Source organism: Sinohyriopsis cumingii, chromosome 1 (genome assembly GCF_028554795.1).
Source record: "Sinohyriopsis cumingii isolate HCF-2022 chromosome 1, ASM2855479v2, whole genome shotgun sequence".
NCBI classification, from domain to species: domain Eukaryota; kingdom Metazoa; phylum Mollusca; class Bivalvia; order Unionida; family Unionidae; genus Sinohyriopsis; species Sinohyriopsis cumingii.
This window is the reverse complement of record NC_142961.1, coordinates 172,306,021-172,332,514: the sequence shown is the minus strand read 5'-3', so window position 1 is coordinate 172,332,514 and position 26,494 is coordinate 172,306,021. Positions and strand designations below refer to the sequence as shown.

At 34.5% G+C, this 26,494-nt stretch overlaps 1 protein-coding gene across 1 annotated transcript in view; it reads right to left on the bottom strand.

Moving 5' to 3' along the window:
* LOC149808389 (poly [ADP-ribose] polymerase 1-like) overlaps positions 1-26,494 on the bottom strand; it is a 133,852-nt gene that overhangs the window by 8,507 nt on the left and 98,851 nt on the right. The window contains exons 18-24 of the mRNA XM_089976571.1: positions 21,975-22,103; positions 18,768-18,851; positions 17,541-17,663; positions 15,926-16,048; positions 11,155-11,253; positions 6,739-6,891; positions 4,420-4,547 (exon numbers count right to left, since the gene is read on the bottom strand). Of these exons, the coding sequence (XP_089832697.1) occupies positions 4,420-4,547; positions 6,739-6,891; positions 11,155-11,253; positions 15,926-16,048; positions 17,541-17,663; positions 18,768-18,851; positions 21,975-22,103 (839 nt within the window). The remainder of the gene's footprint in view (positions 1-4,419; positions 4,548-6,738; positions 6,892-11,154; positions 11,254-15,925; positions 16,049-17,540; positions 17,664-18,767; positions 18,852-21,974; positions 22,104-26,494) is intronic.

Sequence of the window (26,494 nt, the reverse complement as noted above, 5' to 3'; positions counted from 1 at the left end):
ATGTTGAACATATGCAACTAATGACTGGACCATACATAAATGACATTTCTGATGCCAATGACAAAGTTGTTGTAAAGTGACTAATGACTAGACCAATACATAAATTATATTTCTGATGCCATTGACAAAGTTGTTGTAAAGTGACTAATGATTGGACCAATACATAAATTATATTTCTGATGCCATTGACAAAGTTGTTGTAAAGTGACTAATGACTGGACCAATACATAAATTATATTTCTAATGCCAATGCCAAAGCTGTTGGAAAGTGATAACCTATGTCATGTCATTCTAACCCAAGTATATCCTACCCCCATGTGAAGTCCAAGATCAAAACTTCAAAAATGTTGAAAGTATGAAAATCTAATAATTTACACAACATGAATACTAAAATTCACTCATCTAACTCGAGTGCGTTTTTTCCAAATTGTGCATTCAAGGCTTTTGTCTAACAAATTCAAACAGTTGAAAAGAAAGATAAAATATTCCGGAAATGGTTGAAAAAAATTGGACTTGAAACTGCTAACCTGACATTCATCTGACTAAAAGTCAAACAGAACAGCAGATGATCATGACATCCAGGTAGAGATGGTGGTTTTGGGTTGAAATTTCTAGTGCTGTTGATTCCATGATGGAAACAACTGTCTCAAGGTTTCTCCAAATTTTTTAATCTTCATCCATATTGGATCACACATCAGCATAATTTGTCCGATACTGAAAGGCCCCTAAGCCAGGATGCTTTGTGTCAATGTTGATAAAATACTGTTTAGAGGTTTTTTAAAAGTCGTTCATAGGCAGTTTCTGTTTCTAGTAATAATGGCCATATTTGATGGCAGAACAGCATCATTTATATTTTAAAAAAACCTATAGAAAAACGTCTTCATATCAGAATGCTTTCTGTCGAATCTGATCAACTGCTCTTCATTTTATTTAATAGAAAAAGTGGCAGAGTGGTCTAATAGAATCATTGTACAAACTTGAAACATGTTCATGCTCAGATGCTGTCAAGTTTGGTAAAATTTTGTTCAGTGATTTTGGAAATGAAATTGTTAAAAGACTTATCTTGTTATGCATTTGCTGCAACTCCTGGTACATGATATGGTCTAATTTTTATAATTTTTATTCGTGGCTGTAAATTGTACAAAATATCTTTAGTTCGTTTTGCCTATGTGACCTGAATCTGTTAAGAACACAGTATTGCATTGGTATTTATAAATAGATCTTATATATGTGTTGACAATTATTAATAATAAGACCTAATGGTGCCTATGACTATTTCTCATTGGCTGATGGGATTTCAATGTTTCTGGAAAAATAGATTAACTTCTCTCTGGTTAGGCTAGGTCACATGAATAGGCAAGGTTTACGCAAAATGAGTAGTGTGATCTGTCACGTGGAGTCTATTGCAAAATAGTCTTAACAGTATCTAAAAAGAGATAACTGAGAAATTTGTTTCATTCCGATTTTGTAGTCATTCACATTTCTTGTTTTCCTGTTGTCAGTCAGCTGATTTGTTTATCTTGTACTTAGATATTATTTGAGAGGAAAAATATTTGTTAGGAATATTCAGTGAAAACAGAAAGTGCTCTTTATTTGGACTATAACATTATTCTGGAACTTATATATTTGAAGGAATTCTGGACAATGCCATCTTAACAATGTCATGGTTTCTGGAGGACCAGTACAGTTCCAATTTTCAAATTTATAAGGAACTTTTAATTAATTTTAGACTTTCATTAAAAAAACATTTTTATCAGAATTATTCTGGATTCAAATCATAATACTTAAGTTCTTCTCATATTTTCATTTATGACTTTGATAATTAAATTCTTTGTTAGGTTTTACAAAACATTTTGGTTTTGCTTCTTTCTTTTATATTTGATGGCAGTTAATTTGTTCCTGCATGATTCTTTCTGTCAGATTTAACAAACTTTTGCTAGGTAAGAATAGCTACAGCTGATGGCATCATTTTGTACAAAATATGAAGGTCTTCATGTTAGAATCCTTTCAAGTTTGATCACAATCTGTTAAGCAGTTGTTTTTTTAAGACCACATTTAATGGCTTTTCCTTTTTAGTAATGAATATGAATATGAATCAAAAGCACTTGCACAAACTCAAAAGACATTTAAGCCACAATGCTCTTTGCCAAATTTGGTTGAAATTGGTCAGTTTTTTGTGTGAAGTTTAAATAACAGTTGCTGACTAGGAATCCACTTTACCTTTTGGTGAAAAAGCCAATCAAGTCATTACATATGAAAACAAATGTGCCTTTTATAGTGTATCAGCCTCAAATAATTTTTTGCCTAAATGTGGAAACAAAGCTTTGTTGAAAAACATTTGAAAAATTGGTGTAATGGTCTGAAACTGTAATTAAGCTGTAATGATCTGAAAATGCAATAAAGCTGTAATGGTCTGAAAATCTCATTAAGCTGTAACAGTCTGAAAATCTCATTAAGCTTTAATGGTCTGAAAATGTAATTAAGCTGTTAATGGTCTGAACATCTAATTATGCTGATTTAGTCTGAATATCTAATTAAGCTGTATTGGTCTGAAAATGTAAATAAGCTGTAACTGTCTGAAAATGTAATTAAGCTGTAATGATCTGAAATTTACGATGGAAGGGTCTGAAAATCTAATTAAGCTGTAACAGTCTGAAAATCTAAGCTGTAATGGTCTGAAAACCTATTCAAGCTGTAACAGTTTGAAAATCTAATTGAGCTGTAATGTTCTGAAAATCTAATTAAGCTGTAATAGTCTGAAGATCTAATTAAGCTGTAATAGTCTAAAAATCTAAGTGAGCCATGTACCGAGTATGTACAATTTTGTGGTGTGAAAATTCAAAAACAATTATGCTATCATGGTGAAACAGATTCAGGACAGACAAATATATATGCAGATGTACTGACAGCAGCGATGATTATGTCACCTTCTGATATCACAGTGAGGGAATAATAATAATAATAATAATAATTTCTCCTAACAAATATCCCTTTCTCCCACCAAAATGCAGACCTACTTGCAAACAGAAAGCAACAGTTCTGTATTTATACTGCATGTCTCCTCATGCTTTTCTCTTCTGACCCTCCAAACCACCTCATTCTTTAGGTCCAGCTCTGATGGTATGGTCAAACCCCAAGACTAATGTTAGCTGCATAGGAGCACTTTCTTGTCCAGTTAGTTAATACAAAACTACAGTATCAACATCGCAGCAGTTGCAAAGTTAGGGCCCAAGTCAAGTCACTTGATGGGAGAGTGGGTCAAGGTTAGACTCAGTCAATGTTGGTTTCAAATCTGTGTTATATCCGAGTATATATGGTTATGGGGTAGAAATCTCAAAGGTCTTTACCTTATGACCTAGAGACCACACCTGTATACCCGAGTCATGCCCAAAGAAGTCTCATTTTGAATATGATCCAACATAAGGTAACACTTGGGTCGATTATCACATACCTTATTTGAGGCATGTAGGACTGAAAATTAGTTATTTAAAGTTTATGTAAAACCTCCCAGTTCTTTAGCCCAGACCTGCCAGCCCCAACAAGATTGTCTCAGTAAGGCAGTTGATTTTTTTCCCAAAGACTGACCAGTTTTCTGTAAGGTGTAATAAAATATCATTAACTGCTACTGTGAAGCCAGAAACGTAATTAAAAGTTCGGTATTCGAAACATGCAGCGACAATAAACATTATGTTTAACCAAAAACCTTGTAAAGTATGTGTAGACTTTATTTACCACTAGTACATTTGCACAAACTTTAGTTCCAAACCCTATGCAGCCCAATGGCTTGTTGCTATGCCTCAACTTGACATAATTCTTGGAAATTCATTTTCCATTTCACATGATGACAGCAATCATATCTCTCAAATTCTATAATCAGTTTTTGCATCATCCAGATGCTTCGCATGAACAAATAGGTGCAGGTTAAAGCGTCTGTGATACTGCTGTAAAGTTAGTCTGGTTCCCTAATTTCACTAATTCTAATATTAAACCCGGATCCAAATCAAACACCCAATTATCTGAATTTTTCGGCAGTGATCATTTTTTGTAGTTTTTGCTTTTATGCCACAAGTCCGTATTTTATGGGTAATTTTCATAAGACTTACAGCAAAATTGTAAGGGTTGGCAGGTCTGCTTGCCTCACCCACAGGCATTCCAGCAAACTTTGAACCCAGACCCCAAGCCTCACCCAAAGGGGTTTCAGCAAAAATGTAAAACTGTTGGATGGTGCAGGACAGCATTATGCATGCACACTCATCTGTTTGGGCAAGACAACATTATCACCACACTTTGCTGGATGGGCAAGATAACATTATCACCACCTTTTGCTGGATGGAAAGACAACATAATCAAAACCATCTGCTTCAAAACATACAAGCACAATAACAACAGAGACATGAATAAAAAATTATAATTTCTTACATGTTACCCAGCGCCACCTCACACAGCAGCATCAGGCCGATGGGATTTGTCTTGGAGGTGCAACAGTAGTTAGCACTCTTAGACACCATGTCAGCAAAATAGATGCCCTTGCCAAACATGTACCCAGTCTGAAAGAAACAAATTAAAACTGGAACATAAAACATATCGGTCCAGTGTAAACTGATGAATATAAACAAAAGAATGTTCTGGAGTTAGGACTTCCATTCTACTGAAAGAATAAAAATCTGTGGTTGCCTTGAAAATGTGGAAATAAGCTGAAATTTGCATCCTGTACCATATTTAGTCTGACCATCTTAAAATAAACCAAGCGATGCTTGTTTATTCTATAGACTGTGAGTAATGGCAAATTACATGTCATCACATAGACAGTGAGTAATGGCAAATTACATGTCATCACATAGACAGTGAGTAATGGCAAATTACATGTCATCACATAGACAGTGAGTAATGGCAAATTACATGTCATCACATAGACAGTGAGTAATGGCAAATTACATGTCATCACATAGACAGTGAGTAATGGCAAATTACATGTCATCACATAGACAGTGAGTAATGGCAAATTACATGTCATCACATAGACAGTGAGTAATGGCAAGTTATAAGTTTATCCCAGAGGCAGCGAGTAATAGCCAATTACAAGTCATTTAACAAGTGTCCATCAACACTCAATGTCTTGCTTACATCCCATTAAAAATCTGACCCACAAAAATATGATTATTGCTGCTAACACTGCCATCAATGCTAAAAAGTGACACCTATCTCTCACCATGCTAACACTGGGGAGAAAACATGGGTTCAGCATAATAATATGCCTATGTAATTGCTACAAATGATCTCCCTGTATCGGACTTTTAAATCTTGAACACAAAATTGACACCATCAACACAGGAAAATTATACTTCTCCCATCTACATTTTGTAGTTGAGAAAAAAATATGAGTGTGTAACCCGATGAACAAGCAAATTCTGTTAATCTTAGTCTCCCACCTACCATGCCATGGCCATGAAAATCCATATTAATAAAATCTTACTGTGACCTTTAAGACAGAACTAGGAAGTGACTAGGCAGGCATGGAAAATAACTAACCAGACGTGGGAAACAACTAGCTTTCATGGCCATATCTCAAAGTACAATGAAGTGAAGATAAGAGGTAAATAAAAGTTTATTACTGACCTTGATGATAAAACCTCTACTGTGATACAGAATATACCAGACTACTGAGAAGCATAGTTTATCCCTGTACATCTAACAGCTTTAAAGATATAAAGCAGAAACAACAGAACCCTTAAAACAATAATATGTGACCTTGACCTTGGGAACAGGATCCTAGTGTTACACTTCTTTTAGTGATGACGTATAGTAGTTATACCATGTCTCATACCTTCCTTTCAATGGCTCTAAAACTACGGCCTGGAATGGAAAGTACAATGGGAAGTTCAACATATTAAACCCTGAAGACTGCATCCCATAATCTCACACAGCCCTAAAAGTGACAGAGCAGACAGGAAAGTGTGATGGATGATGGATAATTTGAAATAGTGAGCTATGACCTTGACCTTGCACATAGCAACCCCTCTGTGGTTCACAACAAATCTTATAACTTTATCTTAAAAGGCTCTAAAGTTGCAAAAGAAGAAGAGAAACATGAAAAACTACAAATACAGAGCTATGGCTATGGACATTAAAGACTGGACCAAAGAGAGGTTCTTGACGTAGCTTCTACTGAGCAAGTGTAAATAAACACAATTTCATCTCACTTTCTAACAGCTCCAAAGTTCCAGTGCAGAAGGAAAGTTATGGAAACTGAAAATAAATATCGATGATCTTGACCTAAAAGACAGGAACCCCAAGGTGGCATGTGACACATTTTCTAGTGGTGATGTATGAGCATACAAAGTGTCATCCCTCACACAAATCTAAAACTAGTGAGTAGAAGTAAAAGTGTGTTATAAAGAGTATGCCCTCATATGGCAGGAACAATTATGTTTAACCATGAAGACTATTCCAAGGTGAAACTTAAAGCTGGGAAGCCAATTTTGTTGATCTTGCAAATAGGGTTTAGTTATTGCAAACTGGCAAGTTTATTTCAAACAATGTGCACCTCTTCTGACCTTACACTTTTTTTTATGAGAAGGGAAACTAATAAGATGGCCTGAAACAACATAAATTATAAGATGTTAACATTTTAAAACAAAAAGTGATTATAGAATATCTTCCCGCAAGAAAAAACACGTCAATGAGCAGGTGAACAAGTTCAATTTCAATCACATTAGTTTTATATAAAGCTCAACATACCACTGGAGCCTCTGGTGGAGCTATTCTGAGCCCCTGGGACAGGATACCAGCATAGTTTGTAGTGCGGGATCCATGCCACAGTAACTGCTTGTTGTGTAGGTCTCTGAAAGGTTTGTACCTGGCCGCTTCTCCTTGCCTGTCCACATTCCAGATCTATGAAGACAAACCTGTCTGATTACTTTACATCTTCTCGCTTTCTACTGACAGATTAACATTCATACTTTACATCTCACATTCTACTGACAGATTAACATTCACACTTTACATCATCTCACTTTCTACTGACAGATTAACATTTATACTTTACACCTTCTCACTCTCTACTGACAGATTAACATTCACACTTTACATCATCTCACTTTCTACTGACAGATTAACATTCATACTTTACATCATCTCACTTTCTACTGATAGACTAACATTTATACTTTACATCTCACATTCTACTGACAGATTAACATTCATACTTTACATCATCTCACTTTCTACTGACAGATTAACATTTATACTTTACACCTTCTCACTCTACTGACAGATTAACATTCATACTTTACATCATCTCACTTTCTACTGACAGATTAACATTTATACTTTACACCTTCTCACTCTCTACTGACAGATTAACATTTATACTTTACATCATCTCACTTTCTACTGACAGATTAACATTCATACTTTACATCTCACATTCTACTGACAGATTAACATTCATACTTTACATCCCACTTTTTACTGACAGATTAACATTCATACTTTACATCTCACTTTCTACTGACAGATTAACATTCATACTTTACATCTTCTCACTTTCTACTGACAGATTAACATTCATACTTTACATCTTCTCACTTTCTACTGACAGATTAACATCCATACTTTACATCATCTCACTTTCTACTGACAGATTAACATTCATACTTTACATCCCACTTTTTACTGACAGATTAACATTCATACTTTACATCATCTCACTTTCTACTGATAGACTAACATTCATACTTTACATCATCTCACTTTCTACTGATAGACTAACATTCATACTTTACATCTTCTCACTTTCTACTGACAGATTAACATTCATACTTTACATCATCTCACTTTCTACTGACAGATTAACATTTATACTTTACATCTTCTCACTCTCTACTGACAGATTAACATTCATACTTTACATCATCTCACTTTCTACTGACAGATTAACATTCATACTTTACATCTCACATTCTACTGACAGATTAACATTCATACTTTACATCCCACTTTTTACTGACAGATTAACATTCATACTTTACATCTCACTTTCTACTGACAGATTAACATTCACACTTTACATCTTCTCACTTTCTACTGACAGATTAACATTCATACTTTACACCTTCTCACTTTCTACTGACAGATTAACATCCATACTTTACATCATCTCACTTTCTACTGACAGATTAACATTTATACTTTACACCTTCTCACTCCCTACTGACAGATTAACATTCATACTTTACATCATCTCACTTTCTACTGACAGATTAACATTCATACTTTACATCATCTCACTTGCTACTGACAGATTAACATTCATACTTTACATCTCACTTTCTACTGACAGACTAACATTCATACTTTACATCTTCTCACATTGTACTGACAGATTAACATTCATACTTTACATCTCACATTCTACTGACAGATTAACATTCATACTTTACATCTCACTTTCTACTGCAGATTAACATTCATACTTTACATCTCACATTCTACTGACAGATTAACGTTCATACTTATGTTCTGAACATGAAAATGATCTCTAGCTTAAGCCCCATCCCTCAACAATAAAAAGAAAATTATGTCTCCTGTGGATTATTGTTTCTTCCATTATCTTGCAGTCAGTTATCATTTTAATTTTGTGAACTAAAAACAGTTATCTTGGCATGTGAAATGGATTTTGTACATGGACGATATATTTACATGACTTTAAACAAATGTTTTTTTGCTCAAGATAAAAAATCAACTTTTTCTAAATTATATTTTTTTGGAAAGAATAAGATGTAAGCATTCATGAAATCACCATTTTTTGCAGGAAACCAATTTTGGTTGGGTACCAATTTTCATCATAGATTTCATAAATCCAAAAATCCATGCATTTCAATGCCCAACAAACAATTATTCATTTGTAAAATTATAGTACACCTTCATCTGTCCACATTTTAAGTAGCAATGCAAATTTCATTTTTGGCAATGACACAAAAATTGATTCCCATGAAAATAAATCAATTTATAGCAACCATTATATGAGGAAGTCAGCTTATTGTGTTGGCTATCAGATCCATGATTGGTTTTTCAGGAGTGATCAAGCAAAGACTTGAACTGGCTGGATATGTATTTGATATTTTTTCAAGGACATTTTTGCATACCTGGTAATGGTCAAGACACTTGTTTTCTGTAAAGTAGTAAAATTTGTTGTACATCAATTTGCTGGTGCTAGGTTTGTACTAAATAAATCAATATATATTCAGTGGAAGTCAGTTTTTACTGCATCTTCTCTCTCCATTATTAGTCATCTCTTATGACATCAAGCCTATTATAATCCCAAGCAGGGAAGAAAATCCTCTCTAGAGGAGAAGAAAGCTTAGCCAATCAGATGCAAGATCACCTAATAAATAGGCATAGCTCTTGCTCATAACAAAACTTTATGAGACGTTGCAAGACAGGCATGCACGAACTACAACACATCAAACAAACCTGGTTTTATCCACCTATTTTCATCATAGGGTGTGGCTCAATAAATCGAGGAAGCTGCACATGCCTGGTGTAGGATTAATAATAATCTGAACTGAAATAGTCACTAATGTGCTGACAAGCTTAACCAATCAGACATAAGATTACCCAATTATTATAAGGCGATCTTACCCATAACTATATTCATCCATGATCTTGAGAATTTAACTCTGTTTATAAAAGTTAATAAAAATTTGATGAGAAATAGTCTCCAGGCTGGTAACAAGCTGTGTCCTAACACTAATCTCTTAATGCTGCATGCACAGCAAGGCAGCTTTTAGTACCATCTTTATAAGTCTTTGGTATCACTCCGGCATACAAGGCGGACACTCCAACCACTAGGCCATCGGAGTGGTCATGTATGGATATGAAATAAAAACCTCTAGAAAATTCAGTTTGGAAAGAGTAACAAGCTCAGCTAATCAGATGTAAGATCACCTCCTTAAAATGCATGGATCTTATTACTGAACATGACCAAGATTGTGATGATATAATCCCATTTTCTAAGTCTGATCAAAATCAGATCACAAAATATGGCTTCAAGAGTGGTAACAAGAATAACCAATCAAATGCAAGATCACTTAATTTATGTGCATTGATCTCACTTGTTACTAAAAGCACCTGAGATCTTGACAACATAAAGCCCACTTACCAAGTTTGATCAAAATCAGATTAGATATAAATCTTCTAGAGTGGAAACAAGATTGACCAATAAGATGTATGACATTATTAATGTGTGTGAATCCTGCTCATTATCAACATGTTGGAGACATTGATGGCAAAAATCCATATTCTGGATCTGATCAAATTGGAAAAAATGGCCTTCAGAGTGATAACAAGCATTGACATATGACTGACCATGGGCTACATCATTAACTTCAATTTGCCTTCTGGTCAGGTGAACTAAAATAAGAAAACTAATACCATTTCTTATTAAAAACCACCATCTATGCTTTTGTTGTTAGATGTTTTAAACCTAATCTTTGATTATTTTAATTAAACATCATACCAGTACTCATTCGACACATGTAAAATTTAACAAATATCTAGGTCATATATACCTCTAGTACCTCGATGTCATACATACCTCCAGTACCTCTACATTATAAATACCTCTAGTGCCTCTAGGTTATACATACCTTTGTTATGCATACCTCTACTACCTCAAGGTTATACATACCTCTAGCGCTCTAGGTTACACATACCTCTAGTACCTCTAGGTCATACATCTCTAAAGTACATCTAGGTTATACATACCTCTAGGTCATACACCTCTAAAGTACCTATAGGTTACACATACCTCTAGGTCATACATCTCTAAAGTATCTCTAGGTTAGACATACTTCTAGGTCATACATACCTCTGGGACTTCTAGGTCATACATCCCTCTAGGTTATACATACTTCTAGGTCATACATACCTCTGGTACCTCAAGGTCATACATACCTCTAGAACCTCAAAGTCATACATACCTTTAGTACCTCTAGGTCATATATACCTCAAGGTCATACATCTTTCAAGTACCTCGGGGTTATCCATACATCTAGGTCATACATACCTCTGGTACCTCTAGGTCATACATACCTCTACATCATACATACCTCTAGTACTTCAAGGTCATACACACCTCTAGGTTATACATACCTCTAATACCTCTAGGTCATACATATTATGAGTTTTGCCATGAGTATTCTTGACATAGTCCACAAGTCTTTTGTACTCATCCGACTTCTTGTCCAGTTCCTAAAATTAAAAATAATTAAAAATAAAGGGATACTTAACAAAAATGTCATCAACTCCAGAACCCAAGTCTGATGACAATCCATTGGTGTAAAGAATATATTCAGCAGTTATTTCAACAATGGGATCTACGGAATGATATATCACACATGCAGTCATTGCAAAAATGGGTTCTATGGAATGATATGTCACAGTCAATGCAAAAATGGGTTCTATGGAATGATATGTCACAGTCAATGCAAAAATGGGTTCTATGGAATGATATGTCAGTCAATGCAAAAATGGGTTCTATGGAATGATATGTCACAGTCAATGCAAAAATGGGTTCTATGGAAAGATATGTCAGTCAATGCAAAAATGGGTTCTATGGAATGATATGTCACAGTCAATACAAAAATGGGTTCTATGGAATGATATCAGTCAATGCAAAAATGGGTTCTATGGAATGATATGTCAGTCAATGCAAAAATGGGTTCTATGGAATGATATGTCAGTCAATGCAAAAATGGGTTCTATGGAATGATATGTCAGTCAATGCAAAGCAGGGTTCTATGGAATGATATGTCAGTCAATGCAAAAATGGGTTCTATGGAATGATATGTCAGTCAATGCAAAAATGGGTTCTATGGGATGATATGTCACAGTCAATGCAAAAATGGGTTCTATGGGATGATATGTCAGTCAATGCAATAATGGGTTCTATGGAATGATATGTCAGTCAATGCAAAAATGGGTTCTATGGAATGATATGTCAGTCAATGCAAAAATGGGTTCTATGGGATGATATGACACAGTCAATGCAAAAATGGGTTCTATGGGATATGTCACAGTCAATGCAAAAATGGGTTCTATGGAATGATATGTCACAGTCAATGCAAAAATGGGTTCTATGGGATGATATGTCACAGTCAATGCAAAAATGGGTTCTATGGGATGATATGTCAGTCAATGCAAAAATGGGTTCTATGGAATGATATGTCAGTCAATGCAAAAATGGGTTCTATGGAATGATAAGTCAGTCAATGCAAAAATGGGTTCTATGGGATGATATGTCACAGTCAATGCAAAAATGGGTTCTATGGGATGATATGTCACAGTCAATGCAAAAATGGGTTCTATGGGATGATATGTCACAGTCAATGCAAAAATGGGTTCTATGTGATGATATGTCACAGTCAATGCAAAAATGGGTTCTATGGGATGATAAGTCACAGTCAATGCAAAAATGGGTTCTATGGAATGATATGTCAGTCAATGCAAAAATGGGTTCTATGGAATGATATCAGTCAATGCAAAATGGGTTCTATGGAATGATATGTCAGTCAATGCAAAAATGGGTTCTATGGGATGATATGTCACAGTCAATGCAAAAATGGGTTCTATGGAATGATATGTCAGTCAATGCAAAAATGGGTTCTATGGAATGATATCAGTCAATGCAAAATGGGTTCTATGGAATGATATGTCAGTCAATGCAAAAATGGGTTCTATGGGATGATATGTCACAGTCAATGCAAAAATGGGTTCTATGGAATGATATGTCAGTCAATGCAAAAATGGGTTCTATGGAATGATATCAGTCAATGCAAAATGGGTTCTATGGAATGATATGTCAGTCAATGCAAAAATGGGTTCTATGGGATGATATGTCACAGTCAATGCAAAAATGGGTTCTATGGGATGATAAGTCACAGTCAATGCAAAAATGGGTTCTATGGAATGATATGTCACAGTCAATGCAAAAATGGGTTCTATGGAATGATAAGTCACAGTCAATGCAAAAATGGGTTCTATGGGATGATATGTCACAGTCAATGCAAAAATGGGTTCTATGGGATGATATGTCACAGTCAATGCAAAAATGGGTTCTATGGAATGATATGTCAGTCAATGCAAAAATGGGTTCTATGGAATGATATCAGTCAATGCAAAATGGGTTCTATGGAATGATATGTCAGTCAATGCAAAAATGGGTTCTATGGGATGATATGTCACAGTCAATGCAAAAATGGGTTCTATGGGATGATAAGTCACAGTCAATGCAAAAATGGGTTCTATGGAATGATATGTCACAGTCAATGCAAAAATGGGTTCTATGGAATGATAAGTCACAGTCAATGCAAAAATGGGTTCTATGGGATGATATGTCACAGTCAATGCAAAAATGGGTTCTATGGGATGATATGTCACAGTCAATGCAAAAATGGGTTCTATGGGATGATATGTCACAGTCAATGCAAAAATGGGTTCTATGGGATGATATGTCACAGTCAATGCAAAAATGGGTTCTATGGGATGATATCAGTCAATGCAAAATGGGTTCTATGGAATGATATGTCAGTCAATGCAAAAATGGGTTCTATGGGATGATATGTCACAGTCAATGCAAAAATGGGTTCTATGGAATGATATGTCAGTCAATGCAAAAATGGGTTCTATGGAATGATATCAGTCAATGCAAAATGGGTTCTATGGAATGATATGTCAGTCAATGCAAAAATGGGTTCTATGGGATGATATGTCACAGTCAATGCAAAAATGGGTTCTATGGGATGATAAGTCACAGTCAATGCAAAAATGGGTTCTATGGAATGATATGTCACAGTCAATGCAAAAATGGGTTCTATGGAATGATAAGTCACAGTCAATGCAAAAATGGGTTCTATGGGATGATATGTCACAGTCAATGCAAAAATGGGTTCTATGGGATGATATGTCACAGTCAATGCAAAAATGGGTTCTATGGGATGATATGTCACAGTCAATGCAAAAATGGGTTCTATGGGATGATATGTCACAGTCAATGCAAAAATGGGTTCTATGGGATGATATCAGTCAATGCAAAATGGGTTCTATGGAATGATATGTCAGTCAATGCAAAAATGGGTTCTATGGGATATGTCAGTCAATGCAAAAATGGGTTCTATGGAATGATATGTCAGTCAATGCAAAAATGGGTTCTATGGAATGATATCAGTCAATGCAAAATGGGTTCTATGGAATGATATGTCAGTCAATGCAAAAATGGGTTCTTTGGGATGATATGTCACAGTCAATGCAAAAATGGGTTCTATGGAATGATAAGTCACAGTCAATGCAAAAATGGGTTCTATGGAATGATATGTCACAGTCAATGCAAAAATGGGTTCTATGGAATGATATGTCACAGTCAATGCAAAAATGGGTTCTATGCAATGATATGTCACAGTCAATGCAAAAATGGGTTCTATGGAATGATATGTCACAGTCAATGCAAAAATGGGTTCTATGGAATGATAAGTCACAGTCAATGCAAAAATGGGTTCTATGGAATGATAAGTCACACATGAGGAATGAATTAAAATGACAAAGCTTGATGCTTGTGAAGATGCCAGTTTTAGCATATTAAACTGGCTGTCAGCTCATGAATTTGAATTAAAAAGGGCAATAACCCTGTTAAAAATATTGGAAACATTGAAAATCAAATCTTAGATACCACCCATACCAGTACAAATCCATCTAGTTATGTTATAGGTACAAAGCAGAAATTTAAAGTTGATCTCCCTGGACATGTGTCTAAATTTACAAAAATATAATAACACTATAACTCTGCCAGTGTTCGAACCCGCTACCTCCCGCTCTAACCACTAGGCCACCGGAGCCGTCATATATGGATATCTGAACAAGGATAAAATAAAAACCTCTATAAAATTCAGTTTGGAAAGAAACATTTTCGGTAAAATGAAATTAAAAACATATTAGATAGATCACTACAAACTGCCTGTCTCAGGCCTTCATGATCAATGATTGCTAATTTAAAGGGACAATCTTCAATTTAACCAAGCTACACAATCTTAATAAACCTTGTGAAACATATCTCTGCATATGGAAAGGGTCAACATTACTATATGTACAGGGTTTAACAGCTACTACAGGAAAATTTCAAAGTCTAAATGACAAACCTGACTGAAAATTATCAACCATCAAAATAAAGAAATGTAAAATATTCCATTCCTTCTAAATGCTTTCAAAGGCTATAGAAGCAATTTTTCAATTCTGAATTTTGCATATTCTGTTTTCCTTAATCACCAGAAAAATGGAAAAACTTTTTGGTATAACCATCAGCATCAAAAAAACTACATAACTAATGAAGAGCAACAGGATCACATTAACGTTAGAAGCACAACTTTACCACCACCCAGATTCAGAGCTGCTCCAACCAAATGGGAGGAGTTGGCATCTCTGCCTATTTGCATGTGACCAGACAATGGAGCTTGGCTGTGAGGAAGATGGAAAGGTTGCTGGCCATGTGGATAGATGACATGAACAGAAAGAAAACAAGTTAGCTACCTTCTACTCATCTTGGAGAAGGACCCTTCCCTGTATAATGTCCTAAAATCCAATGAATGTGAAAATTCATCCAAGAACTTGTGTTTCTGTTACACTTTTGTGATTTATAATCTGCATGCATCAACATTCCAACAGATAATTACCCTGGGAATAATTGCTTCACTACACAGATTTGTACTGATGCCTGCATATCCAATGTTAAGTGCAGCATACCTGTATCATTAAAACAAATATAATGAATATTTGAAAGGTCATGAAGGGGCCATGCAACATGCATCATAACAAATATATTACTGTGTGTGATATTGTTATAACTGGAGTTTACTTGAGTCTGAGCCAGTCTAACCTGTATTTTGGTATTAAGTTTCTTGTAGTGTGCATCCACTGGATCCTCCCCTTCATCCCCTCCCTTAAGCATGCTGTAAGCCACCTCAATTTCCAGCAGGTTGTCAAGCATCTCTGTCTTTTTCTGCATGTGTAAAAAAGAAATATGATGAATTTATTTATAATGGATAACTATGGGTGTTAAGAAATTTCTGAGCACAAGACAGACCCATAATGAACTTGCCATCTTGATTAGTTCAGTGCTGCACCATGACATTTTTGCTTCTTGCTACATCAATTGATACAGAAACTTTTCTTTTTTAAATTGTGCCAATTTTGAAATGTTATCAGCTTGGGTATTCGACAATTCAGCAGCTGTGATTGTTATCTGTACTTATGAATGGCCTGCATGTCAAGCCCCACCCCCACCCCTGCTAAACAATCAAAATCTCCTTTTTGTCTTGCCTGCCAGTGCTTTTTATTACTTTCAAGATTTATGCATGCTAATGGGATACAAAAATTGATTATCATATGAATCTCCCAATTGGGTGGGTTTTCCTTCTGAGAGACGGGTTGTCTCCTATCACTTAGTGAAACCTCCCATTTACTGCAAATTATTATCAAAATAATTGCTGAATATATTTAACCATTTTCTTTTAACTTTGTACCACAATGTTAAGATTGCTCTGCAACACGGGGTTCCCATTCTGCAATTTTGGCAGGCTTGTCAGGTTTACAGTCATTGGCTTGTTCAAGTGCCTAATCCCAAATTGCTGAGAACTCTTATACTTTGATAGCAGTCCTTAAGAAAACCCAATAACCTACTTACTTAAGATTACAATAGTGGTATTAAATGTGTTAGCTCATATGTGTGGAAAAAAGAATTCTGTGTTTTATTTCAATCTCCACATTTATACCAAATGTTAGCAAAGAATTTAATTACTCAATTACTGTAGTATGGATTAAATCTGTTGCTAGCACATGCATAGAAATGAATGTTCATATACTACTAAAATTAAAGAGAGATGTATACATTTCTTTTTTCCAAATGATATATCAATGAAACTAGGGATCCATGCACATATATCTTTCTTTTACTGAGACTACGAAATTTGAAAACTTAGTACCTCTAAATTTTAGCATAACCTAGGGGCCAATTGCAAAATGTGTCCACAAGTTTTCCTCAGCAACCCGGTTTTTATGCAGTTTTCACTATTTGTTACCGTATCAGACACTTTGAAAAAGTGGTGATTAATGTAGTGGGTAAAACCAGGTATTGAGATATAAATGCACTGATCTGGGTCTATACCATTTAATAAGAGTAATCAAAGAACAAAATAACTCTTATCTGCTGACCCATTATGCAATGGCTATCTGGGTCTATGGTGTTTCAAGTTGGACCAGACTTAGCAGCAAGTATACATGAGAATTCAATTTGTACTTTTTTTTAAAACAGACGAACTACAGATCTGGAAGAACAATTCTAAATTAGTTACATCCTAAATCCTAAATACTTGTATTAAAAGAAAGAGCAAGATAAATGAAGATCTTAACACAAATACATGGCATCTCATGATCATATGAAAGTCCATGCATGCAAAATGATTGGGATCTTTAATGGTTTTACTGCTATGTACCTTGATAATGTCTGCTGTGTCAAGCAGAGGAGGTTTCTTCATTCCAAAGTCATGTGGTATCAATGTGTAGAAGCGATTAGAAGCATCCAAAATCTGGGTCTGTGTGCCTCCTTTTGTATTCAGCTGAAACAAATAGCAAATGTCACTTTTTTGTACACCTTTTGGAACATGTTACATTTGAAAGGCACCAAAAGCTTTTTGGGCAAGACAATGAAAAGTTTGTATTTTGTTTCAGTGCAAAAATGATGATCATAAATAAATTATATTTCTTTCTTTTCCAGTAAATTGAAAATGGTTGTAAGGGAAATTTATATTTATCATATTTTTAATGGAGATGATCAGTATGATTCTACACAAATTCAAGTTCTTTATCCACAATGAAGAAACAAACTTTAACATAAGAGTATTGATGAACAATACCATCACAAAGAAATGATTAGTAGACACAAGGAAATTCTCTTTACTGTCAAAAGGAAATGGGTAATACTGTCACAAGGAAAATCTCTTTACTGTCAAAAAGGAAATTCTCTTTACTGTCAAAAGGAAATGGGTACTACTTTCATAAGGAAATGCTCAATGTCAAAAAGGAGATGCTTAGTAATGACAAATGGAAATACTTAACAATGTCAAAAAGGAGATGCTTAGTAATGACATTTGGAAATACTTAACAATGTCAAAAAGGAGATGCTTAGTAATGACAAATGGAAATACTTAACAATGTCAAAAAGGAGATGCTTAGAAATGACATTTGGAAATACTTAATAATGTCAAAAAGGAGATGCTTAGTAATGACATTTGGAAATACTTAATAATGTCAAAAAGATGCTTAGTAATGACATTTGCAAATACTTAATAATGTCAAAAAGGAGATGCTTAGTAATGACAAATGGAAATACTTAACAATGTCAAAAAGGAAATGCTTAGTAATGACATTTGGAAATACTTAACAATGTCAAAAAGGAGATGCTTAGTAATGACATTTGGAAATACTTAACAATGTCAAAAAGGAGATGCTTAGCAATGACAAATGGAAATACTTAACAAAATGGAGATGCTTAGTAATGACATTTGGAAATACTTAATAATGTCAAAAAGGAAATGCTCCATACTATCAACAAGAAAATGCTTAATACTGCAAAACAAGTATTTCTTGGCCATATAAATGTGCATGTTATTCATGAGCATAATACATTTTGTCTGATTGACCCTAATTTTTGTTCCCCCTACCTCCTGCAACTCAGACAACACTTTGTATGCAGACTCTATTTGTTTCTTGGATAGTTTACCCAGTGGCATCTTCTTCAGGTCAATCTGGTAGAAAGAAAAAAAAAAATCATCATCAATGTCGACATGTGAAATTGGCAATATTCACTGCAGTGGGTGCAGTCAATGTCGGCATGTAAAATTAATCACTGCAGTGGGTGCATTCCATGTTGGCAGGTAAAATTATTCAATGCACTGGGTGCAGTCAATGTAGTAAATTTATTTAATGCACTGGGTGCAATGTCAGCATGTAAAATTATTTAATGCACTAGGTACAGTCCATGTCGGCATGTAAAATTATTCAGTGCACTGGGTGCAGTCAATGTCGGCATGTAAAATTATTCTGTGCACTGGGTGCAGTCCATGTTGGCATGTAAAATTATTCACTGCACTGGATGCAGTCAATGTTGGGATGTAAAATTATTCAATGCACTGGGTGCAGTTCATGTGAATTTTTTTTAAAAGCACTGTAAAACATTTTTATTCAAAAAAGCAACTCATCAATGGAATAGAGATGAAAATATCAAACAGCAGGCAAAGAGATGTTATATTCCAAAATTAGTTCATTCACAAGGCTATCTCAATCCACTTTCCACCAGTTATAACTTTAGTCATACTTTTACAGTCTGTCATAGTTTTCTTAGTGCAGTCAACCCTCTGTCTGACAATTTTATGTACATGTCACTGTCATAGTTTTCTTAGTGCAGTCAACCCTGTCAGACAATCTTATGTACATGTCACTGTCATAGTTTTCTTAGTGCAGTCAACCCTGTCTGACAACCTTATGTACATGTCACCTTTAACTGTTGCTACAACTACCCCCCCACCCCTTCACTTAAGTTCCAGTAAACTTTTGAAAATTTTCAGTGAAAAAAATCTGGACTTTGATGCAATGTTTTGAGTTTGTCAGTGCTATGGCAGAGGCAAGTGATGATATGAATGATGACTGTGATCTTAATGTGAAAAATGGAGATTGTAATAACTTTATAGATGAAAAACAAGTTGCAGATGAACTCCTAAGATCAAATGCAGGTTGTCCATAATGGTGATGACTGGTTTTAAAATTTATTTTATTCAGAGAGTGAGTGTGTCCATGTGTGATATGGATTTTTAACGTAGCTTTAACAATTTTTCAGTCATATCTCTACAATGCCAACAGTGTGGCAGTTTCAAGTGATGCCTAGCACTGGGGCATCATACCGCAGACATGTAGCATGATGTCCCATCCAGTCACATTATTCTGACACCAGGCTGACCAGTCCTAACACTAACCTCTTAATGCTGAGCACCTAGCAAGGCAGCTGTTAGTACCAATTTTATAAGTTTTTGGTATGACTCAGCCAGGGTTTGAACCCACAACCTTTCAGAGAATGAGAATGAAGACTATGACAGATTCCATGTGGGATATACACTGGCAAATTATTGTTGCAGAATTCCCCAAAATTTTACACAGAAAAGTACTGCAGCTGTGGCAAATAAAACTGAAATGACCTGAATCTTATTTCAACTGAAACCTCATGTCACCTTCACTTGAATATATTTTCAACTGAAACACCATGTCATCTTAAACGAATACATTTTCAACTGAAATCTCATATCACCTTAAATGAAACATTTTCAACTAAAACCCCATGTCACCTTAAATTAATACATTTTCAACTGAAACCTCATGTCACCTTAAATAAATACATTTTCAAATGAAACCTCATGTCACCTTCATCTGAATATATTTTCAACTGAAACATAGTGTCATCTTAAATGAATACATTTTCAACTAAAACCCCATGTCACCTTAAATGAATACATTTTAAACTGAAACCTCATGTCACCTTAAATGAATACATTTTCAACTGAAACTTCATGTCAACTTAAATGAATACATTTTCAACTGAAACCCCATGTCATCTTAAATGACTACATTTGTAACTAAAACCTCATGTCACCTTAAATAAATACATTTTCAATTAAACCCTCATGTCACCTTAAATACATTTTCAACTGAAACTTCTGGTCACCTTAAATGATTATATGTTTAAAAGTAGTGGTAAAAATTGTTTCACGAAATTTTCAGGAAAATGAAGAGACATCAATAGTGAAAGCTAATTATGAAAGTATGAAAGAAGCTGATATTCAAAGCATCATATCCAATGGTAGATTACTCATTTCTATGCTTATTTTATTATCAAACCTTTCAACCCTAACAAGAGTTTCTCTGAAAGGCAGTATTTTTCTGCAAGTCTGATCAATTTTGAGTAAGTTGTAAAAATATAACATTTTCAGCAAATTATGTTTCTTCAAGAATAATTTGCTAATCACATTAATGTTAGGAAAATAAGCTTGCTACCTCCTAAATTCCACTTGCTGAAAACTGACGAAAATTGTCTTATCTGTTTCTATCATGTAGACGAAGGGCAGTAACTAGTCACTAGTTTTCTGCCAAGTGATATGTCAACGAGAATGCTCCGATAGCAGGGAGTTTGGTTTTAAAGTAATGTCATCAAGTAAGTTTCTTGGAGAAACAATCGACCAAAAAAATTAACTTTCTCCTTCAAATATGGTTCCTGATAACATTAATGAAAGGAGAATAGATATTAGGAGGAGGGTATGCTATGTATTCTGCCTATAAACTGGGCATCCTTCAAAGGATGAAAGCTCGGATTCCCTTTTTGAAATATAATCTGCTCACCTAACTTGAAAGCAGTACAGCCAACAGTCACATGATCCATGACAACTAAACCCAGCTATGGGGATTAATGAGATCAGCAATGTTTATTCAGGACAAGTTCCCCCATGTTAAAGAAAGGTTCTAAAATTTCTGTTTTTCCAAATACAAGCTACTTTTTGTTCAATAATATCTTCAATTCTGATGTAGTCTTTTTATTAATCATGCCTTTCATCATTAAATGTCATGCATCTGACAAACCCATATATCACACAATTCCCTTCCAGTTTCTTGCGGATTCTTATCAATATTCCAAACCCATATGCGTGTATCACACAATACCCCTCCAGTTTATTGTGGATTCTTATCAATATCATGTGCAACATTCCTTCTTTCTCCCACCTGGATGTATTTCTGAACTGTACCTCACATTTTCAAACATTTTTCAAATGTTCAGATATTCTTCATCAAATTAATAATTCTCCTACACGCACCCCCCCACAACCTACCTCAAATTCCATCATGGCTTTTTTCATGGATTCCACATCAAATATCATGCAGACTAGGTCCTGGACAGACTTTGGCAGCTTGGATTTGGAGCCAGCAGAACTGATCTTTTTGACAGCACCCTCATCATCCTATTAATACAGACAAAGTGAACAGTTAACAACATGGGCTATTAGCAAAAAGTGCATCACAAAGGTCCACACTAACTAGAATTTCCATGGCAGTGCCTTCAACTGTATCGGTATTAGTATTGTGGAGTTTAATGCAATTTTTTCAGCTCATGACAGTCTATACATGGCAGGCAGTATAAAAAATGAAGAAAGGGCACAAAAAATCCCCCAAGAAGAATCAGTGGCTCACGGGAAACTACCAGCAAGCTTTCTCAAATACCAATGCTGGACAAGTCTAGACTCGAACTCACACAGAGGTTGATATGTACGAGTGATCTGTAAATACAAATGCTTTAGACTATTTGGCTACGTTAAACAGGAACTTGTATTAGAAACAACGTTAGGTGAATGGGTATTTAAGGTTTATAGCATGCAGGAAGTCCAAACCCACTAAAGAGATACTAACAGCTGGATGCTAAACTTGGCTGAATACAATATTTAGTCAAGTAATGATTCAGAAACCAAATCAGGACAGGCAAATCAGGGGCCATAATTTTTCCAAGTGACAATGAGGAATACAGGAAGTCCAAACCCCATTAAAACGATCATTCATAGCTGGAGGCTAAATTTGGTTGAACACAATCAGCAGGACATAACTCTTCCAGTGACAGCAAGGATAGCTGGAAATTATTCAAAGGTCTCATCAATATAAATCTACATGCCAAATTTGGTTGAAAGTCACTGATCATTGGTAAAGAAATTCTATGGAAATTCAAGTATAGACAATAAAGGGGATATAACTACTGTATAGAATATCATGAAGCAATAGAGCAAAAGCTCTTGCATATATAACTGAATGACAATCAAAGTACTTAAAACTATATCAACATAATGGTAGATGTTAAATTTGGATGAAATCCCAAAATTCTCAGTAATTACTTCTGTAGAAACCCAAATGAGAAAGATAGAAAATTCTCTAAATGATATTCTGGAATGCTGGAAATCAAACCTATTCAAGGTCACTTCAGTAATAAACTAATTTCAGTTGAAATCCAATATTTTGGGTAAAGTAATGCTGTAAAAAATGCAAGCAAGGAGAGAACATGCAAAAGAATTACTGTAAATAATATCTTGGAATGCCAGGATTTAAACATATTCAAGGTGTCATCAACACAAAGCCACATACCAAATTAGGTTAAGATTGAATAATACTTGGTGAAGTTATACTGTAGCAACCAAAGTCGGGGCCCCGAGTGGCCGAGTGGTCTAAAGCGCTCTCCGTTACGGATCACTGCCATCTCACCTCTGTCTGCGTAGGTTCGAGTCTCGGATTCGGCCAATGTGGGTATGTGAGAAAGCATGCCAGTAGCTTCTCGAGGGTCGGTGGTTCTTTCCGGGGATTTCCTGGGTTCTTCCTCCACCATTAATACTGGCCGCCATGTATAGCCCGTCTTGTGCTGAAAAATGGCGTTAAACCCTACAACAACAACAACAACAACAGCAACCAAAGTCAAGAAGACAGGCAAACAGGGGACATAACTCCAATCAATGATGCCATGCAATGCTGGAAACCCAATTTATTCAGCCTTATTAATATAGACTTGGAAACGTAATCTAGTTTAAATCAAACTATTCTTGGTCAAGTTAAGCTCTGAAAACGTTATATTAGCAAAGGAAATCAACTTCTTTAAGTCATGACACAGAAATCAAACTATTCTGGGGTTTATCAACATAAAGATCCATATAAAATTTGGTTAAAAATCCAGCAATTCCAAGCAAAGTGTGGAAATCGGAAACCAAAATGTTGATGGCTGGACATCTAGCCGGCTGTGATTAATATAATGTACTAACAAGATCTATGAGTAGGACCCTTGTTAATACATATGGCCAAAATAATTTATGGCACAAGTTTTGTAAATATACTGCTTCACTCTATGGCATCCTGAATAACCTTATGCAGATGACACTGTGTATTTAGTGTTTCTTTCCAAAGCAAAGTGATTTTCAGTAATGACTCTGTCTAATTTCTCTTTTAAATGTAATCTAGACATCATTATAAACTGCCCACTACAACACTGTAGCAATATGACTGTAGCGATATGACTGAAAAACTGTTAAAGCTACATTAAAAATCCAAGTTACACGCACAAACAGGCACCTCATTTCTCTTTTAAATGTAATCTACTGGTATGAAAAGTCTTCATTTCTCTTTCAAATGTAATCTACTGATATGAAAAAGCCTCATTTCTCTTTTAAATGTAATCTACTGGTATGAAAATGGCTTCATTTCTCTTTTAAATGTAATCTGCTGATATGAAAAAGCCTCATTTATCTTTTAAATGTAATCTACTGGTATGAAAAAACCTAATTTCTCTTTTAAATGTAATTTCTACTGGTATGAAAATGGTTTCATTTCTCTTTTAAATGTAATCTACTGGTATGAAAATGGCTTCATTTCTCTTTTAAATGTAATCTACTGATATGAAAAGGCTTCATTTCTCTTAAATGTAATCTACTGATATGAAAAAGCCTCATTTCTCTTTTAAATGTGAACTACTGGTATGAAAAAGCCTCATTTCTCTTTCAAATGTAATCTACTGGTATGAAAATGGCTTCATTTCTCTTTTAAATTTAATCTACTGATATGAAAAGTCTTCATTTCTCTTTTAAATGTAATCTACTGGTATGAAAAGGCTTCATTTCTCTTTTAAATGCAATCTACTGATATGAAAAGTCTTCATTTCTCTTTTAAATGTAATCTACTAATATGAAAAAGTCTCATTTCTCTTTTAAATGTGAACTACTGGTATGAAAAAGCCTCATTTCTCTTTTAAATGTAATCTACTGGTATGAAAATGGCTTCATTTCTCTTTTAAATTTAATCTACTGATATGAAAAGTCTTCATTTCTCTTTTAAATGTAATCTACTGGTATGAAAAGTCTTCATTTCTCTTTTAAATGTAATCTACTGGTATGAAAAGGCTTCATTTGTCTTTTAAATGTAATCTACTGATATGAAAAGTCTTCATTTCTCTTTTAAATGTAATCTACTAATATGAAAAAGCCTCATTTCTCTTTTAAATGTGAACTACTGGTATGAAAAAGCTCAATTTCTCTTTTAAATGTAATCTACTGGTATGAAAAAGCCTAATTTCTCTTTTAAATGTAATCTACTGATATGAAAAGTCTTAATTTTCTTTTAAATGTAATCTACTGGTATGAAAAGGCTTCATTTCTCTTTTAAATGTAATCTACTGGTATGAAAAAGCCTAATTTCTCTTTTAAATGTAATCTACTGGTATGAAAAGTCTTCATTTCTCTTTTAAATGTAATCTACTGGTATGAAAAGTCTTCATTTCTCTTTTAAATGTAATCTACTGGTATGAAAAGGCTTCATTTGTCTTTTAAATGTAATCTACTGATATGAAAAGTCTTCATTTCTCTTTTAAATGTAATCTACTAATATGAAAAAGCCTCATTTCTCTTTTAAATGTGAACTACTGGTATGAAAAAGCCTCATTTCTCTTTTAAATGTAATCTACTGGTATGAAAATGGCTTCATTTCTCTTTTAAATTTAATCTACTGATATGAAAAGTCTTCATTTCTCTTTTAAATGTAATCTACTGGTATGAAAAGTCTTCATTTCTCTTTTAAATGTAATCTACTGGTATGAAAAGGCTTCATTTGTCTTTTAAATGTAATCTACTGATATGAAAAGTCTTCATTTCTCTTTTAAATGTAATCTACTGGTATGAAAAAGCCTCATTTCTCTTTTAAATGTGAACTACTGGTATGAAAAAGCCTAATTTCTCTTTTAAATGTAATCTACTGGTATGAAAAAGCCTAATTTCTCTTTTAAATGTAATCTACTGATATGAAAAGTCTTAATTTTCTTTTAAATGTAATCTACTGGTATGAAAAGGCTTCATTTCTCTTTTAAATGTTATCTACTGGTATGAAAAAGCCTAATTTCTCTTTTAAATGTAATCTACTGGTATGAAAAGGCTTCATTTCTCTTTTAAATGTAATCTACTGGTATGAAAAAGCCTCATTTATATTTTTAAATGTAATCTACTGGTATGAAAAAAACCTCATTTCTCTTTTAAATGTAATCTACTGGTATGAAAAAGCCTAATTTCTCTTTTAAATGTAATCTACTGATATGAAACGTCTTCATTTCTCTTTTAAATGTAATCTACTGGTATGAAAAAACCTAATTTCTCTTTTAAATGTAATCTACTGGTATGAAAAGGCTTCATTTCTCTTTTAAATGTAATCTACTGATATGAAAATGGCTTCATTTCTCTTTTAAATTTAATCTACTGGTATGAAAAAACCTAATTTCTCTTTTAAATCTAATCTACTGGTATGAAAAGGCTTCATTTCTCTTTTAAATGTAATCTACTGGTAT